This window comes from Eulemur rufifrons, chromosome 29 (genome assembly GCF_041146395.1).
Source record: "Eulemur rufifrons isolate Redbay chromosome 29, OSU_ERuf_1, whole genome shotgun sequence".
Classification (NCBI taxonomy): domain Eukaryota; kingdom Metazoa; phylum Chordata; class Mammalia; order Primates; family Lemuridae; genus Eulemur; species Eulemur rufifrons.
Window position 1 is genome coordinate 91,277,779 of NC_091011.1, and position 18,855 is coordinate 91,296,633.

Below are 18,855 nucleotides of genomic sequence, written 5' to 3' on the forward strand. Positions count from 1 at the left end.
TGTTTTGTGATACTGCAATATCAACATTAAGGAAATTCAATGCTCATCAGCATTATAGCACTCATAAGGACCACAAATATTTTAAATTAGAGGGAGAGGCATGAAAGGTTGTATGCCGAAATTAAAAGATGAAAAGCGAAGACAATTCTTTGAAGCAGAAATAAGATCAGCAAATAATACCACTGCAGCAACTTATAAAGTAGCTTATATACTCAGGGGGGGGAAAGGGAAGCCATTCAGTGATGTAGAAATTGTGAAAGAATACATTGTTGAAGTTGTAGGATGCTTAGACCCCAACAATGTTTCAAAGTACAAATAACTGCCTTTCAAGGAGAACTATAATTGATTAGCAGCATGAATTAGCATTCAACTTAACAGAACAACTTCACGCAATACTTCAAAAGAAAAATATACATTATTCAATCACTTTGCATGATGAATCAACTGATACTACTGACTTGGCTCAGGTTTTATACTTCAAGCGGGTCTTAACAGAAGATTTTCTTTGCTATGAAGAGTTACTCACTTTGGGCACTCTTGAGAACAGGACGCAGGGAATAGATATCTTCAAAAACTTTCAAGATAAATGTCGTGAAGTTGGACTGAATTTGGTAAATTTAGTGAGTGTATGTACAGATGGTGAACCTTCCATGACAGGAAAACAGGAAGGGTTTATTGCACAGATAAAAAAAATGTATTAACAGATCCAGATGCTCTCATTTCTTTTAATTGTATCTTGCATCAGCAAAATCTCTGTACTAAAGCTACTATTTTAAGTGACATTTTGCAACAAGTTATTAATATAAGTATTGTTAACTATATTTGTGCAAATGCAACATGGCATTGTCAGTTTCATAACATGCTAAAATTGAACAATGGAGTATTCAGTGTAGATCTGCTGTATCTTTGTGAAGCGTGTTGGCTATTGCAGGGACCGGTGTTAGCCAAAATTTTCTCTCTGTGAGAACAAACAGTTAAATTTTACAATGAACAGAATCAGCAATGTGAATTATTGAAAGAAGATTTCTATAGGAATCCAGCATTTCTGTGTGATATCATGTCAAACCAAAATGACCTGAATATTTCTTTGCAAAGTAAAACTAAGTCTATATATGTTAAGTGGCAAAAAATCCAAGCATTTAAAAAAAAAAAAAAAGCTATCCTTTTTCAAAACACTTCTTCAAAAGTAAATTTCAAATGAATATTTTCCCCAGTTAGCAAAGGTCATTGATGAGCATGATATATGCAAATCATTTGAAAAATATGCAGCTGTTATAGACCTGTTAGAGAATACAATGAAAAGTTCACTGACTTTGAGAACCATGACATCACACTCAATTTAGCATTTAATCCTCACCTAGTTGCTATCACCAAGGCACCTAAAGAACTACAGATGAATTGATTGAGCTCTCAGTAGATGATACGTTAAAGTCATTGCTTGATGCTAAAAAAGATATAATTGAAATATGGAAAAAATGCAGAATACCCACACCTTTGGCAACATGCCTGAAAAATGCTTTCTTACTTTTCGACCACTTATTGCTGTGAATCTACATTCTTCTACCTGCCCCAAATCAAGATGCCGTGAAGGTCACAAATGACTGATACCCATCTAGAGTATCAACTGAAACTGCGGACCTCCATGCTGCAACCAAATATTCAAATGCTTTCCAACAAAAACTAGACACAACAAAGTCATTAAAAGGTTATTTAACTTTAAAATTAAAAAAAAAGCTTTCATTTTTTGAAATTATTAAGTCCATAGCAGTTAGATTTTTATAAAATAATGTACATTTAAGTTTCTGGAATGTGGCCTTATTTGATTACAGCTAAATTAATGTGGCCTTCCAACATGAAAAGGTTCCCCACCCCTGAGATAAATGAAAGAGTTCACACTGTTCAGTTCTATGGAACATGTTCAAACATAGAATATTTCCTCTCCCTACAGGTCCTTGCCTACTAGCTTAAACAAATGTTTCACTCTATGGTTTCTCCCATGTCACCCCATTCAGTTTGTTCCAAATATCACCTGCAAACTCTCAACATAGAAAGAATATAGACCAGACTTTCTCTCAAATGTCTGTCTCCCAGGGAGGTGGTAAAGAACATGTTATACCTGCTCACTGTCTTTTCTGCTCTCCAGCAGAGGCTTCTTTCCAAAGACTCCAAAGCAGCTGTTACTGTAAAACTAAAATCTCAGAAAGGTTCAGCTCCCTCCAAGGACTAATATTACAAAAAAAGTTCAAGTTATTTTTTAATTTATCATTATACACAAATATTAACCACTGGAAATGTTAATTCATCTATATTCAATTGAATGGCATGATTTTAAAATAAACTTATAGGCGGACTGAGCCTTGTAACAACTCATTACAAGGGAAAGGATAATAATCAATGTGGGGTAACAATTTAAATACATATAAAAACACTAATATTTATGTCACATGCAACATTGAGTTTCAAGGAGGGTCAGGGTAAAAATGTATGTTTCCATGTGTTGCTATACACTATACAATGTGGGAGAAAATGACGGTGAACTCCACCATGTTTTTCTGACTGCTTCCCCAAAGCCTACACTTTCAGAAGTCTTTCAAACTAACTGAATAAACATGTTACAGCTGAAATGGAGAAAACAGACCATGAATAAAAGACCTTTATCTCTTCATAAGACATAAATTGCTGGGAAAGGAAAAGATCTTTATCTCTTCGTAAGAAATAAATTTCCAGGAAAGGAAAGAGTTGTTAAAAATGATAATATCTGTGTGTTAGGAAAGGCCATTTAAGACCCAAGCATTTTAACTGGGAGAATATCACCATACCCTCTAAAGAAATGGGAACCATCCACCTATAAGAAAAGAAATTCAAAACATTGAATCACCTCTAGATAATTGACTCAAAAGTTTATTTGGAGGTTCTACTTATGGTTTTTAGCTTTATGTCGTAGTCCCCATCTGGTTAGTATGGAGATGAAATTCTTTGGTTTTGTTTTAATTTTAATTTCTTTTCACTAAGGAACGAAATTTCACAGCACCACAAAAAATACTACTGTCCAGTCTCCCTAGCAAGGACAACCATTAATAATGTGTCTAAACTGCTTAAATTATCCACACGGCAGGCTCACTTCACTGAAGCTTAAGACCAGGCAAAAGATTAAAAAGCATGTGTGCATTTAAGTGTGCATACGTGTGCAAATTAATTAAACATGGAGCAAATGTTGAAAAAATATTTATGAAATGTTGAATGTTTAAAAAGAAACATAAACATAAGTAACCATACAAACTTGGAAGCCATTCTCTGGTTACATTAAAAACTGACATACCAGTTGGACACAGATATAAACGGCATAAAGAATGAAGTAAAACAGGCAGGTGAAATGTCTACACTAACTGCCACGAAGCATACAGGGTTACGTGGCCTGGCAATCACCATATCAGGGGCCTTTTCCTATTCAGTACTGGCATTTAATCTATTCCCCTAACAGGTAAAAATTATATAGAAAAATCATTTCATAGGAAATAATGAAAAAGAAAAAATAAAAGCCTGAAACATAGATAATGAAGGGAATTATAAATAATGAAGACTGACTTTTTTATCATAAACCATGATGCTTTAACTTTTTACAATAAACACAATTCTATAATTAAACATGGGAATCTAGGACAAACTGAAGAATTTATATTCACAAAAATAAGGTTAATCTACAGTTCTCATAAAGAAGTTATTTTACAGAAAAGACCCAATATATGACTAATCTCTTTCAACAACAATATCAGATGACAAGGGTACCCCCCTTGCTTACATAACTATATATCCTTCTATAAATAAAAGATGCATCCTATCATATACTTTAATGAACAAAGAAGATAAATTCCAATGACACATCTGTTGGCATTTCAATTGTCAAAGGCATAAAACCATAGAGGCAAGAAAGGAATACATTCTTGCACATGAGCTACAAGGAAAGAAGTAAAGATTAATGAAAATATCACTTCTGATTGGTTGTACCAGGAAATATCAAGCAAGCATCCAGAAGTCATAGAGGAGAGAAAAAATATAAGTGACAGAGCTCAAGTTTAGCAAAGGTAGAAAAGAGACAACCTAGGCTGAGGACCAAAGAGAAATCTGGGAGGGAAAAAAGAAAGCGTTTGTACAAGAGAATATAAGCATGCCTGTGCTACCTACCACCTGGTTCACAACAGGGCAAGAAGATTTCCAGAACCTGGAGTCATCAAAGATAGACGTCGACCTTCAGCAACTGTCAGGATGACCTGTAATAGCTTCTAGATTAGTCTTAAAGAAAGTAAGAAGACAACACCATCAGCTAAGCATTTTAAAGCTTTGAAAATGAGCTTTGTATCCATTTTCATGAAGCTCATCCTCACGGAGAGAAGAGGTAACATTTGAGAAAAATCTATCTCTACCTGGGGAAGCTAAGGAAGCCTTCACAAGAGGTGGCATCTGAGTTGAACCTTAAAAGATGAGTGAAATTCTGCAATAAGTAAAAGTCTACTTTATGCAGGGGAAAAAAACGGTAGTTCTATTAGATTAAATGTTAAATAGTACGAAAGGGTAGCAGCGGAAATGAGGCCAGAGAATAAACTATATTGGAAACACACTATTTAAAATAAAATAAAAAAAAAAAGGGACCAGGACTGACCCCTCCAGGGTCATCTTAAGGAATTAAGGGATCACATTAAGGTGATTTCAAAATTTCAAGGTAATCATCAAAAAACATATTTCCCTTGAAATTCTTCCAACAAGAAAAATGCATATAAATATAAAAGGATTAAAATAGTTATTGATAGCAAACGTATTAAAGCATAATAATCAACTAATCTACATATAAAAATGGCAAATATGTGATTTCTCTATTTTATTGAGAATAAACACATTGGACACCAGAACTGACATAAGGAGGTCCGACTAAATAGGGAAATATGAAACAGAAAGGAAAAAAAAAAACTTTACATCATATAAAGTTTGCTAACATTGGTTGAGTTTAACTTCAGATAATCAGGTGAAAAAGACGCTAAGCTTACAAAGAGTCCTAGGGTGCATAATTTATGAAAGAAAGGGTTTGGTACAACAAAACTATTAAAGCAAGGTGCTTTATAGCAGATTTCTACTTCATTTAAAACTTAAATCTAATGGCAATACTAATCACTAGCACAAGATTAGTATAATTAGTGGAGCAATTCTATTTGGTCTATTAAAAACTACTTTATTTAGGTAAGGTGTTTTTGTTTTAAAGCAAAAAAGAAAAGCATACGGACATGAATAAAGTAGTCAATTAACCAGCTCTTACAACAATATCAGCTCTTAAGAAGCAGAGACACACCAAGTTCCTTCCAAGGACTTGTGGCTTGGACACAGCCTCTGGCATGCCTCATCAGGAACAGGCTGCACCTGTGGACCCCTCACTCTCAATTCTAGACATAACTGATAGCCCACAAGTACATCCCCAGCTATTTATACCACTCCAATGCCTGTCAAAGAAGGGCCTCAACAAGTATTATACATGAAACAGAAGGGAACACAATGGTGTTATAAAACCCAAAATTTTGCTTATATTTCAACTCATGAATGCTACCTGTGCCTCCTTTTAATCTATAAGTCTCACCTGATGTGTCAAATATGTTATGACTTCAGTTTCATTGGAAATGAACCAGGGTATGTTACTTATACCCTGAGTGATCTTGAGGATGGTTACCAGAGAAATGAGGAAAAAAATAAAGGAAACAAGTGAAAAAAAATAATTCTTTACCAGAGGAAAAAAGTTTCACACAGTACATAACCAGCTGGCATTAATATGATGTGATTATCTACCCATAATGTAATTATTCATGATTACCACTGTTCTGTGGATCATGTGGAAAAGGCAGGGAAAGGCTATGAACTCAAGCTAACAATGGGGATATTATTAAAGAAGCTGAACTAGACATCTGATACACAGTTGCAAAATATAACTTTATTTCAGGTATGTCTGTTAGGTCTATTTGTTTTTCATTTTTTAATTTTAGGTAGCTCAGAGATCTGTACAACTAACTTTGAGAACTCTAGTAGCAATTAACTCCAGTCCCTTGCTTGAGTTTTCATCGTCTGAACCCATATCACAGGAAGGAAGACTAAAGTCTGTCAACAAACTTGGACAGACTTTGATTACAAACCATTGTCCACTCTGTGGGCCCAACAGACTTTGCCCCAGACACTGTATGATCTTCAAGTCCCTCAAATTTATTATCCCTCAACAGAAATCCTCTTCTCCCCCATCCCATAACCTGTTTTCCCAGGGACCAAGCTCCCATTCTTTCTGTAACCTCAAGATGGTATATAAGCTTCTGGACCCCATTGGCAGGCTCGGTCTTCAATCTGAAGGCTCCTATGTACACACTAAATCAATCTGTATGCCTTTTTTCCAATTAATATGCCTTATTGTGAGTTGATTTTTCGATGAAACTTCAGAGGGCCAAGGGAAACCCCTTGGCCTCAACACTACTAACCTAGCTAAGTGTTTATAAAATGTGGTATTACGTATACCATGTACTACTACTCAGCCATTAAAAAAAAGTGAATTAATACCTTTTGCAAGAATCTGAATGGAACGAGAGACCATTCTCTTAAGTATCACAAGAATGGAAAAACTGTTGGGAAATAGGGCTAAGAGACATGAAAGGTTTCAGTGAAAGGTTTCAGGAGTTTTGCAGGCTTTTGCACTGAAGGAATCTGTGGGCATGTTAGTTCACAGACTAGAAGCTGTTTAGCAACAAGGGGGGCATTATCAGTAAACATCTGCAAGGCGACGTTTCTTAGAAGCCTGCAAACCATTGCTTGGAACTTGTGCAAATCAGAGCTCGGTTCGGGCCCAAGGCTAAGAAGCTGATTGAAATGCCTGCGCAGCAGACAATGTGCAGCTGGAACTATCTTAAACTTCAAGGCTATTCCTGCTTCACTCCTGACCACATGTCTCTGTATTTAGAGAAATAGATTAGATTAGTATACAGACTCAGAGTTCCTCCTTTATACATTTTTATCTTTAATTTGTATTACTCAGCTAGGTCTGTTCTTCACTTAGGGCTTAAAATGTTTATCTTAGAAAAATTTTGTAACTGTCTATTCTTGTAGACAGAATTAGGTAAGAGTCTCTTGAAACCTTTGGGGAACCTTAAAACCTCAATGAATGAGCTGTACACATAATTCTTTAACCAAGGACAATTGCTTGCTGTAACAATAAATAGTGATGTGGGATTTCACTCAGGGCCTCCTAGCTCACAGGAATGCTGGAGGACTCCTGACTCCCCCATCACTTTAAACTGTACTTTGTCTCTGTCTCTATTATTTCCAAATCTCCTGTGATGATCTTGCCTGGGACCTGTTTTGCTGGGAGAGTAGCTAACTCCCAGCAAAAACAAATACCACATGCACTCACTATTAAATTGGAACTAATCGATTAGCACTCATGTGCACAAATGTAAGCAAAACTAAATGGAAATTGTGCAGGTGGGTGGGGGGAGGAGGGGATGGGTGAAATCATACCTAACTGGTACACTGTACATGATCTCAATGATGGGCACACTCAACTTTGAATCAAGCAGTACAAAAGCAATCCATGTAACCAAAACATTTGTACCCCCATAATACTCTGAAATAAAATAAATAAATAAATAAAATTTTAAACAGAGAAAAGAGAAGATTCAAATTACTAAAATGAAAGAGGGGACATTAGCTGACCTTGTAGAAATAAAATGATTATAAGGAAATACTATGAAAACTTTTATGCAAACAAATTAGATTACTTATATGAAATAAGAAAATTCCTAGAAGATAAAATTACCAAAACTGAATTGAAAGAGAAAATCTGAATAAACCTAAAACAAGTATAGGGATTGAGTTAGTAATTTTAAAACTTCTAACAACAACAATAAAGCAACACCCAGTACCAGATGCCTTCACTGGTAAATTCTACCAAAAGTTTAAACAAGAATTCACAACAATTCTTCACAAACTCCTCCAAAAATAGAAGAAGAAATACTTCCTAAATCATTCTGTGGGGCCAGCATTACCCTGATACCAAAAGCAGATGAAGAAACACAGGAAAAGAAAACTACAGACTAATATCTCCTATGGATATAGATTTTAAAAATCCTCAATAAAATACAATCAAACTGAATCCAGAAGCACGTAAAAAGTATCATACAATATGACCAAGTGGGATTTATCCCAGGAATGCAAGATCGGTTCAACATACAAAAATCACATTCAATATATCAGAGTGACTATAATCATCTATCATATATTTCAAAATAGCTAGTAGGAAATAATTTGAATGTTCCCAGCATAAAGAAAAAGTAAATCTTTGAGGTGACGGATATACCAATTGCTCTGATTTGATTATTACACAATATATGAAAGTATCAAAATATCACACATACCCTGAAAATATGTACATCTATTATGTTTCAATAAAAATTTAAAAATTTTGAAAAATAAAATTTTGGAAGAAAAAAAAAACAGAATCGTTAAAGGCTTCATAAGAATAGTTAAAGGCTCCAGAAAGCCAAGAATTATCCTAGAATGTTAAGTACAAAAGAACTTAACATTTCAATAACTGAAAAATGAAAAGTTACTTTGGAAATGAGAATTAACTAGCCATTTCAGTATACCTAATACTTCAGATACCTTTAGTCTTTTCCATGTACAGATTGATCATATTATGCAAATCAAATGATTATCAGGTATGAGACTGTTTTCAAATCTAATTCAGGCCAGGTACAGTGGTTCACGCCTGTAATCCCAGCACTTTCGGAGACTAGGGTGGGGGGATTGCTTAAGGCTAGCTGTTCAAGGTCACAGTGAGCTGTGATCATGCTCCTGCACTCCAGCCTGGGAGACAGAGTGAGACCTTGTCTCTAAAAAAAATTTAAAATGAAAATGAAATTTTAAAAAAAATCCAATTCACTGCAGAAAAACTAATGAGGAACTTTAGCGCAAAAATCTACATCATTTCCCAGTATGTGCAAAATAGGACACTTAACTCTCCAAAGTATGAGATTTCTTAATATGTAGGTTTCAATATCGAAGGTTTCCAAGAGTTCTTATCAATGATAATTTTGTCTATTTCTAATATTTGTAATAAAACACACTCACTTTCCAAATGATATAAAACCTGATGCAATAAATTCAAATAAAAAGGATGTGCCTAATCAGTTTATTTAGTATTTATTAGCAGTATAAACCATATTAAATTCATTCTTTCATATATTGTAATTACTAACAATTATGTGCCAGACACTGCACCAGGCACTAAACATACAATGACAAAAAAGACCTATGACCATATAAATAACTATCTAATTACTACTAGTAAGTGCTAAGAAAGAACTTAATGGTTAAATAATTTTCAAACTTTGAGGGCAATATAATGTGAAATTTTAAATTGGCTAACTTAAAGACTGCTATATTTACAACAGCAAGACTTTTCACTGCAATGATATCGGACAAGAAAAATTCTTCACACAAAATCTCTTGTGATGATTTATTCCTTCTAGTATCACAACTGCCTCTGTCTACAGATGTGAGCTTATTAACATACCAGGTTTTCATTCTAAGAAACAGAACCTTAATGTTGAGAATACTAAAGAGTTCTGCAATGATAAGAGAGAATCAGGAATAACAGAAATATGTATCAATATATCAAGAATCAAGTTCTTCTGCCTGTCTACTTTGGCCTGAAACTTGCATTGATAATTCAGCAAAATTATCCCCTTCAAAAAAATCCCAAGATTCCATGGAAGAAGAGTACAAGTTCAAAATGGCAAATGATATTTAACGTTATTTTCTAGCCTAGACTTAATCCTGTAAAAGACTAATGTAAATAAACAGTTAATAAAGCCTGTTTCTTACACAAACCCTCCCACACGTATTACTTCTGTGACATTCTCCCTTTCTTAACTTTATTTTCAGCACCCCAAGAGATTCTAACATACTGGCAACATGTCTTCTTTTTTAATTTTGCAGATCTGATCACCCTGCAGACATCTTATTATTGGATGCTGTGACAAATGAGGCAGGCGGATGCTTTTCTGCTTTCTCTGGAGCTAAAAATATTTACACTTGAACAAATATTTGTTGAGTATTCAGGATTAATATCCACATAGTGGTTCTGAAATATAGTATTCTGTCCTTGGGGGTCAGTGCTATGGAAATCACATTTATAAACCTAAAACATTTGTACCCCCTTAATATTTTGAAATAAAAAGGTTAACAGAGAAGCAATAATGAATTCTTCTGATAATTTAATAATTGATTTACCTCATAATGGATTCCACTTTTTTGTGTGTTTCAGTTAGGTTCCAGGGTACTTAATAGTCATGTTAGTCAGTTCCAAATAAACGAAGAAAGCTAAGAAATATAAATGCTAATTAAGCTTACCTTTGTTCCAAAGATGACGAAAATATTTGTCCAGAGGCTGATTAAGAATCACAAGGCAGTACTTCAAATTCCCTATAGAAAAACAAAAAGTAAAATAAAATATGTAAGTGTACTATAAGGCTTTTGTTCCCTGCATTTGAGTCTGGAATCAGATTTTCAATGTACACAGAGCTAAGTTGCAACCACAATTAATTTCTCATACCATAATTTTAAAAGACATCACATATTGACGGGACCTACTTTACTCAGTACATCTGTCCCATTCCTATATTGCTGAGGAATTTATTATAAAGACAACTCATCATAAAAACAGTTCGGTAAACTTCTTTTTGTAGGTGGTGCCCTTGATATGAATTCTCATCCTATGACAGACATATATCCACTCTTTGTTACAACTACGCTTCTAACTGGCTAGTTTTATAGCATCTCAACCTTATTTCCCAAGTGCTGTGGCCTGGTGGGTACACACTTTCACATTCATTCTCATTCACTCATGTTCTCTCTTCTTCTTTCTTTCCTTCCACCCTTACCCTATCTTGAACGTTCCAATGCAAAACTCTGTGCTTTCGCCATATCCTACTAGCTCTTTTTATGATTCTTTCATTTCAAATTTTTAGATGATACTTCAAAGATGGAGAAAAGGTACTTTTCCAATGATCATGCCATACCTTTTATAATGTACCTTAAATAGTGCAAAGCAAAATACAATCAGGCTATAGCAAATCTGTCACCCAGCTCAGTCCAAACACTGTCCATGTCATTTATGGAAAAAAAAAATATTTGTTTGGTGGTAAGAAAAAATCATTGCTTTTTTAAGCAATCTGTGAGAAATGGCACAAGATAAGGAAATGAAAAGGCTATGCCATGATCCATAGCAAACATTATTAAGTGCCAAATATATACCAGGCACTGGGAGTAGAAAGAGGAATACGATTACAGGCTATCTGTGAGATAAGACATTCGTAATAAAATGATTTATTCGACAATACAACAGAAGTACATGACGAGTGCCAGATACATATATAAATGAGTGTGACAGGAGTTCAAAGGCTGGGAAGCCAATAAGGTCTCACAGGGGTGGGGCTCCTGCACCCTTAAGGCCACATGTGGCCTTCTAGGTCCTTACATGCGGCCTTTTGACTGAATCTGAAATTTACAGAACAAATGCTTTTATCAAAAGGGGTGCAGCAGGGAAAGATAAAGCTTTTCTTGCCTCCTCTAGTGTCATCTTAGAAATCTTTGTGAAATGTAGATTGTCAAACTTGATCTTACAAAAAGAAAGAAGTTGGAAAGAATAAAGGAAGAGGCATTCCAGACAAGGAAAAGAACCCACAGCAAGCCGTTCCACTTAGCCATTAGGGTTACCGAGATGAAAAGTTTGAGAAGCAGTACCCTAATGATGTGAACCTAGGATATTAATACCAACATCAGAAATTTTAAACAATGTTTAAGATGACAGAGGAATTTAAGTTGAGGCATCCAGGAAGTATTTAAGAGTGATGCAGGATGCAGGATGCCGGGTGCAGTGGCTTCTTCCTGTAATCCCAGCATTTGGGATGGCCGGGGTGGGAGGATCTCTTGAGGCTAGGAGTTCAAGACCAGCCCGGGCAACACAATGCTGGGCATGGTGGCATATGCCTGTAGTCCCAGCTACTTGAGAGGCTGAGGCAGGAGGATTGCTTGAGCCCAGGAGCTTGAGGTTGCAGAGAGCTATGACGACACCACTGCACTCCAGCCTGGGCAACAGAGCAACACCCTATCTCTTCAAAAAAAAAAAAAAAAAAAAAAAAAAGTTATGTAGGAATGAATAGTAAGAACAATTTATGTAAATTCGGGACTCATGATAACATTTAAAGTAAAGGGGTAGGCAAGCCTTGGGATATTAGGAAGATAGCAGGATGAAGGCAAAATCCTGGTGCTTTCCTCACCATTACAAAGCAGGAGGTGGTCAACAAAGGAAATAAAAGTAAAAGCCAGGAAGGTAAAAGAACAAGGGGGTATTTCTAAGAACATGCTGTCAATAACACAGCATGCTACAGAGAAGCTAAGGAGACTAAACAAAGAGAAGGGGTCGATAGGGGTAGCCGGTGGATGTTAAAGAAAAATCTGAAAATTCACAGAGGGAAACTCAAGCCAGTAAAGTGACCAAGGAGTCAGTAAACAGTGGATTAAGGAAGCAGAGATACTCTCCTTAAAATATAAAAAGTTGTGAGAAATGGGGGAGAAAAGGGCAGTAACGGTCAAGACAAAGTATTTTAAATATATAAAAAATCTTATATTCTAAATAGAGACAGGGAAGTAAGAGAAAGAAGGGAAATTATCCATGCATTCCTTCAAGAGGCATTTACAGAGCACAGAGCACTCTTTCCCAGGCACTGCTCTACACAGCAGTGGACAAGAGAAGTGGAGGCCCCTTGTCGGGCGTACCTGATACTGATAAAAAGGGGGTCCAAGACTGAGGTACACGAAGACATATAGGAGAGACACAGGAAACTGAGGGGGTGTGTGGTTGATTTATTTACAAGAAAGTAAAAACAAAGAAAAGAGAACACAGAATTTAGAGTGGAACGTGGAAAATTTTAAAGCAACTGCCACAAGAAACAGATTATGGGATCTGACAATCCACAATTTAAAAAACGGGAATCCAACTGGAGTTAACTGACAGGCATGTGACATAAGATCTGTGTGGAGTTTTAGTGCTTTTCCAAGCGATTATGGAGAGGAGGAGAAGGAGGCGATGTAAACAAACAGGATGGTGATGATAGCTGGCTTTGAGAATTAGCAAAATCACTTGCCAAGAGTTAAAGGGAATCTAGGACATTTATTTGGGCAGCTTTAGAAAGAATGATTGTGGTAGAGACCAGTAAATGGCCTGTTCTTTACTAACAGAATCCTCAGGGATTTTTCTGGTCTGATTTTTTTTACTTTCTGCTTTTTGTTCCTTTCTCTTACTGGGTACGTTACTGTCGAGGTAAAAATCTACATATCCCAGATAATCTTAGAGCAAAATGTGCTCATAAGACTCAGCTCTGACCAAACACATGTGTATAGCTTTGTATGTGACTTCTGGGGAGTGTCCTTAACATGGAGGGGGCTTTCTCTTCCACTTCTTTTCTGCCTGCATCCCGCCATCTGAAGCAAGGACTGATGGCTTCATTGAATGAAAGTCTAGCAGCCACCTTGGATCGGAGGAACAAGGGCGACCTCGTGAAGGAGCCTGGGCAGCTGATGACGTCATGAATCCTCCATGCTAGCACTTCATCACCTGCCTCCCCGCGTCTTTTATGTGAGGAAAAAAATAAACTTTCCAGCCCTTTCCTAACCTTGGGCTTAATTCTGGGAAGCTCTCCAGGAAACAATAGGCCCTATCATGAGTTCACAGGCCAGGACTGGAAATAGAGGCCCTGCCACTATTTTATGAGAATTTATTAAAAGATAGAAAGACCACAAATCAGTTTCTTCTCCTTTCCTTTCTTTTTCTTTCTTTCCTTTATCAGTGCTTCTCAAATCACCCAAGGGAGTTTGCGAGACATGAAAATTTCTGGTTCCTATCCTAGGCCTATCAAATTATATCTCTGGGTCTGAGGCATGGAAATCTGCATTTTACAAGCAAGTTATTCCCACGCAGGTGGTCCAGGGATTACACTTTGAGAAATCCTACTTTGTTATCCCCATACTAGTTCCAAAAACCCAGGTGGTGTTTGTTTCATTGGCTAAAATCTATCGTCTCAGCAGGGGGTAGTGGAGCTTACTAGTGCTAGCCAATGCACTTATTCTTCAAACAGTATTTGTCAAGCCCTGAACTAGGTACTGGGGATACAAAAACAAAAAAATCCACATTTCTATTTTGTAGAAGTCACTGTTATTTTGGGTTTCCATATTCGATAGCAAGAAACCCAATTTCAATAAATGCAGTGATCATGGGCCAGGTGGGGTTAATGTAAAGATAACCTAAATAGGAATTGGAGATAATTTTATAGAAGAGTAGGCAAGCATCAAAATGCAGGGAGGAAAACATGAACTCATTCATTCGCTCCACCTGGATGGAGCATGGGTACAACAGATTCACAGCCTGGCACACGGTAAGTGCTCAATGAGATGTTAATGGCAAGGAGTGAACAATTTGGATAAACCAATGGTCCTTTTCTCTTTGACAAGGTCTACATTGCCAAAGTAGGCATTCAACAATACTGCATGTATGCTTAAATGAATGAATGAAACTTCTTTCTGTAACTAATTGTTTCATATGTGAAGTCAGTATTTTTGAGGCTCCAAGAGCCATATGATCATAGGGGAAAAAGGATTATTATCCTCATTACTGCTCCTCTAAACCAGTACTTTCACTAAGGTAATATCCACGAAAGCATTTCATTTTTTAAAAGAATGAAGTAGTATGAAAATGTATAGTACAGTTATAATTTACTAATGTTATTAATAAAGAATTAACTACTCCAGCTATTTCTATGCATAACATTTAAGCTAGGCTGTTTCTATGCATAAAATTACTTAGGTAATAGGATCTGATATTCTTTTCTAATCTAGTTTAATTTTTGAATAGGATTTGATAGCCGTTCCTTTTCTAATCTTGTCTCCTCTGGCATCATAACTGGATAAAGTCAGTATGGCATTTATTTTACAATCAAAGCCCTCATGATTACTAATCCCTAGCAGGTTGCAGAAAAAGTATCCTACAGAACAACTATGGCTCCTGAATAGTATATGGGAAACTCTCAATACAACATTCCACCACAATATAGCTCCATATCACTTTCAAATATTGAATTATGGACAATGCCTCTGGCTCTAAATGTCAAGAAATTCAGAGCTGGGAACGAAAGAAGTAAGAAAATTAAACAGTATTATTTCAAGTATTTCTCAAGCTGTCACATTGATGCTGTTCCTGGGATATGCAAAAAGATTTAAGAAAAAGACTATGAAGAACTTCTTCATTATTTTATAAAGACTACAGATTTTTTAATCAAGTGTCCTAAGGCAATCTCAAAGACAAATGTAGGCACAAGTGGGATGTTAAGTGTAATGGTAATAGAACTTTTTCAATATCTATAAAATGTATGATGAACTCTATTTAAAGAACAAAGAAAAATATAGAGTAGTCTTAATCCTTCAAATGTTCAGTCAAAAGTCCTTGAATTGCTTCTTCAAAGGGGCTTCAATTACGGATGATGAAAAATCTCTCATCATGGATATATTAAAACCAAAATGCTCCCAACTTCATGGAAATCCTAAAGTACAAAGGTTCAAGTTTATGAACTGAAAATAAAAATGAAGTGAAATCATCAGCCTTGAGCTTTAAAAAGGGAAGATGCCCTCTGAAGGTTAAGAACTAGCTAAAAACAGCAAGTTCAGAGGTTAAGAAGGGGGAGGGGCATCCCACTTCTCTTACTATATATATAATAGTTACCTCTCTTCTATTGCATAAAGAAAAAATTTAAAAATTCTGCCTCTTTAGACAAGTGGCTGATTCTATAATTAAGGAAGGAAATATACAACATGAGCCTGGAGCATCAGGTAGTGCCAGAAAAAAGGAAGTGATCCCCAAAACAAACAAAAATACTCACATTGATAGGAGTACATCAAAGTGGCAGGACAGCCAACTGGAAGAGCTCCCAATGGCCTAATGGAACAATTTGAGCAAAAAATAAAGTGGCACTGGATTGCAACCCGAAGTAGAAAAATACATTTCCATGAGTTCATACTGATTGACTGATTAACTAATAAATAGGGGAGAAGAGACAAATCTCCCAGGCAGAAAAATTCCAAATAAATTATATAATCCTCCACCCTAAAGAAGGGAGAGCATAGCTGCCACACACGGTAACTTTCTTGCAAAGAGTACGGTATGAAAAGGGGGTGAAAATCTTTACAGTAGAGAAATCCAGTGAACACTACACTTCAGCATGGTGATCAAGGTCAACATCGACAGTCGTAAGTCATGTTGACAGTAAGCACTCTTAATATGGAGTGATGGAAACAGCACGGTGTCCCTGTGCTCTTCCTCCCCCAAACTCATAACTCCAGTCTAAGCAGGAGAAAAATATCAGATAAATTCCAACAGAGGAGCATCCTATAAAACATCTTACCAATACTCCTCAAAACTGCCAAGGTCGCCAAAACAAGAGGAGCCTAAGGGGACGTGACAAGTAAACATAATGTGATGTCCTGGATGGGATCCCAGACAGAAAAAGAACATCAAGTAAAAACTAAGGAAATCTGACTAAACTATGGAACTAATAATAATGATAATGTATCAATATTGGTTCATTAATTATAACAAATGTACCATATTAATGTTAGATGTTAATATAGGGGAAACTCCACATGGAGGTTGAGAGCTCTCTGTACTATCTTCTCAATTTTTCTGTAAATCTAAAGCTGTTTGTTTCTTTTTTAATAAAGTCTATTAATTGTTTTAAAAAGCTTTGGCGCATGGGGGGTGGGGGAAAAAAAAGGAACTGAAAGCTATTCCATAAAGTATTCATTGAACAATTACTCCATGGGACAAAACTGTTTACCCTCATGACAGAAGCCAAAAGTGTGTTTGGACTTTAAGGAATAAAGCTATGAAAAAACCCACTGTCAAGATTTTCTTTTAATTAGGAAAGTAAAGCAAGGACATCAGAACAGCAAATCTCAAGAAAACCACTTTCTTTTTATTTCAGATCTCTGAAAATAAAAACTATTTTAATTATGTACAAGGTAAACCTTTAGTCACATCTCTAAATCGATGATCTCAAAAACGTAGTCATGCAACTCAGGAGTGAAAGGTTGATGTATTTTTTTAATTAAAAAGAAAAAGAAATTAAGACTTAATGATATTTAATATGCAGACAAGCATGAAGCCCTTGCTTGTCCCTAGAGCAGACGGTCACGGGTTATGCGCCGTGAGTGCGATCCCCTAGGAACAGAGTGAGCTCACAGAGGCGCTGGCAGCAGCAGGCCTCACTCAGTTCTCCTCCATCTTATCAGGATGATGCAGTTTACCTGTGCCCAGTAAGGTACAGCTACAGATTATTGAGCTTTGTATAAACTAATCTTCAATTTTGGATTTACATCAATTATCACAAATGACAAATTTACCCTGAAGAATACAGAGTAGCAGATCCCCCTAGGGATTTTGATTCTGCATGCCTGTAGTCGGGTCTGTGCATCATGATTTTTTTTTTTTTTTTAATTCACACCCTTCAGTCAGCAAATCATGATTTTTTACAAGCACCATCAGAGAGTCCAATGGGTAACCTAAGTTGAGAACCCCTGCTATGCTGCCTTGTGATGTTAACTAATGACAGCAGAAAGCCTTCATAAATAGCAACATTATTTTAAAGTATTGTTCATTCCATCTTTATCTCTTTTTAATCGCTGTTGTCTGAAAATTTTACATGTAAATAGCAGACAATAATAAATTACTTATAAATTTTTATAAAAATATAAATGGGTTCCCTTTTTAAAAATTGATATGGTTTGAGATTAAAAAAAAAAAAAAACCACTGAAGCCCAGTACTCTAAATGAAAATAGGTTAGAATAAAACACAATTGACAATAGGAAAAAAATATTACTGGCAAGTTATCAAAGGTTTATGTACTCTATTTAAAAAAAAAAAAAACAGCACACCCAAACCTCAGGAAAAAAATCAATATTAGCCAAAACACATGCCAGTCATGATATTTAATAGCTATTTTGTCGAAGGACCAAAGAGCATTATTATGAATCTCTCATCCCTAAAAAGTATTTCAATTAAACAACAAAAACTCTAGGGCACTGAGTTTCATATTCATATTACACAAACGTCTATATTTAAGCTCAGGATTTTTTTTAAGTGTGCACAGGGAAATCAAAGCTGCCAAGTCAATTCGTTCTTTGAGGAAATAAATTGCATGTGGACAAAGCAGAACTATTAAAAAGCTCTGAACAAATATTCCATACCAAGGTCTGTTAAAATAATTGAATTACCAATGGACTAAGAAGAATTGGTAAGTCATATATAAGAAATTGCTTCAGAGAAAGTAAAAAGAGAGTAGAAATAAACAGGTACTTCCTTGTGAAATCTCTCTCACCCTCCCCTAAGAGTGGCCATGTGGTATACCCCAGCTGCACCAGCATAATAATAGTTCCCCCTTCCATTCACAAAGTGCCCTGGTTTGGATAATAAGTTAACAAGGTTGCTCTCTCTCCTACATCATCTTAGGCTTCCACCTCATCTCTCTGTTTCAGCCTCCAGCAAAACTCACTTCAGGGAGGCATTTACCCCACCAGATCCTGGAAATAACGCTTGCCAGGGTCACCGGGAACCTCCTACTGTAAAATTCAATGGCTATTTCTCAGTTCTCTTCTTGCCCAACACATCTCAGCAGCACAGCATGGTGGGTCACTCCTTGAATCCTTCCTTCCTGATTCATGTTCCTCCCTTG

At 36.1% G+C, this 18,855-nt stretch overlaps 1 protein-coding gene across 3 annotated transcripts in view; it reads right to left on the bottom strand.

Annotated features, from left to right (window-relative positions):
* Positions 1 to 18,855, bottom strand: part of TPK1 (thiamin pyrophosphokinase 1) — a 330,950-nt gene that overhangs the window by 254,856 nt on the left and 57,239 nt on the right. For all 3 annotated transcript variants that reach the window (XM_069461802.1, XM_069461801.1, XM_069461804.1), the window contains one exon: positions 10,429 to 10,500. In XM_069461802.1, the coding sequence (XP_069317903.1) occupies positions 10,429 to 10,500 (72 nt within the window). The remainder of the gene's footprint in view (positions 1 to 10,428; positions 10,501 to 18,855) is intronic.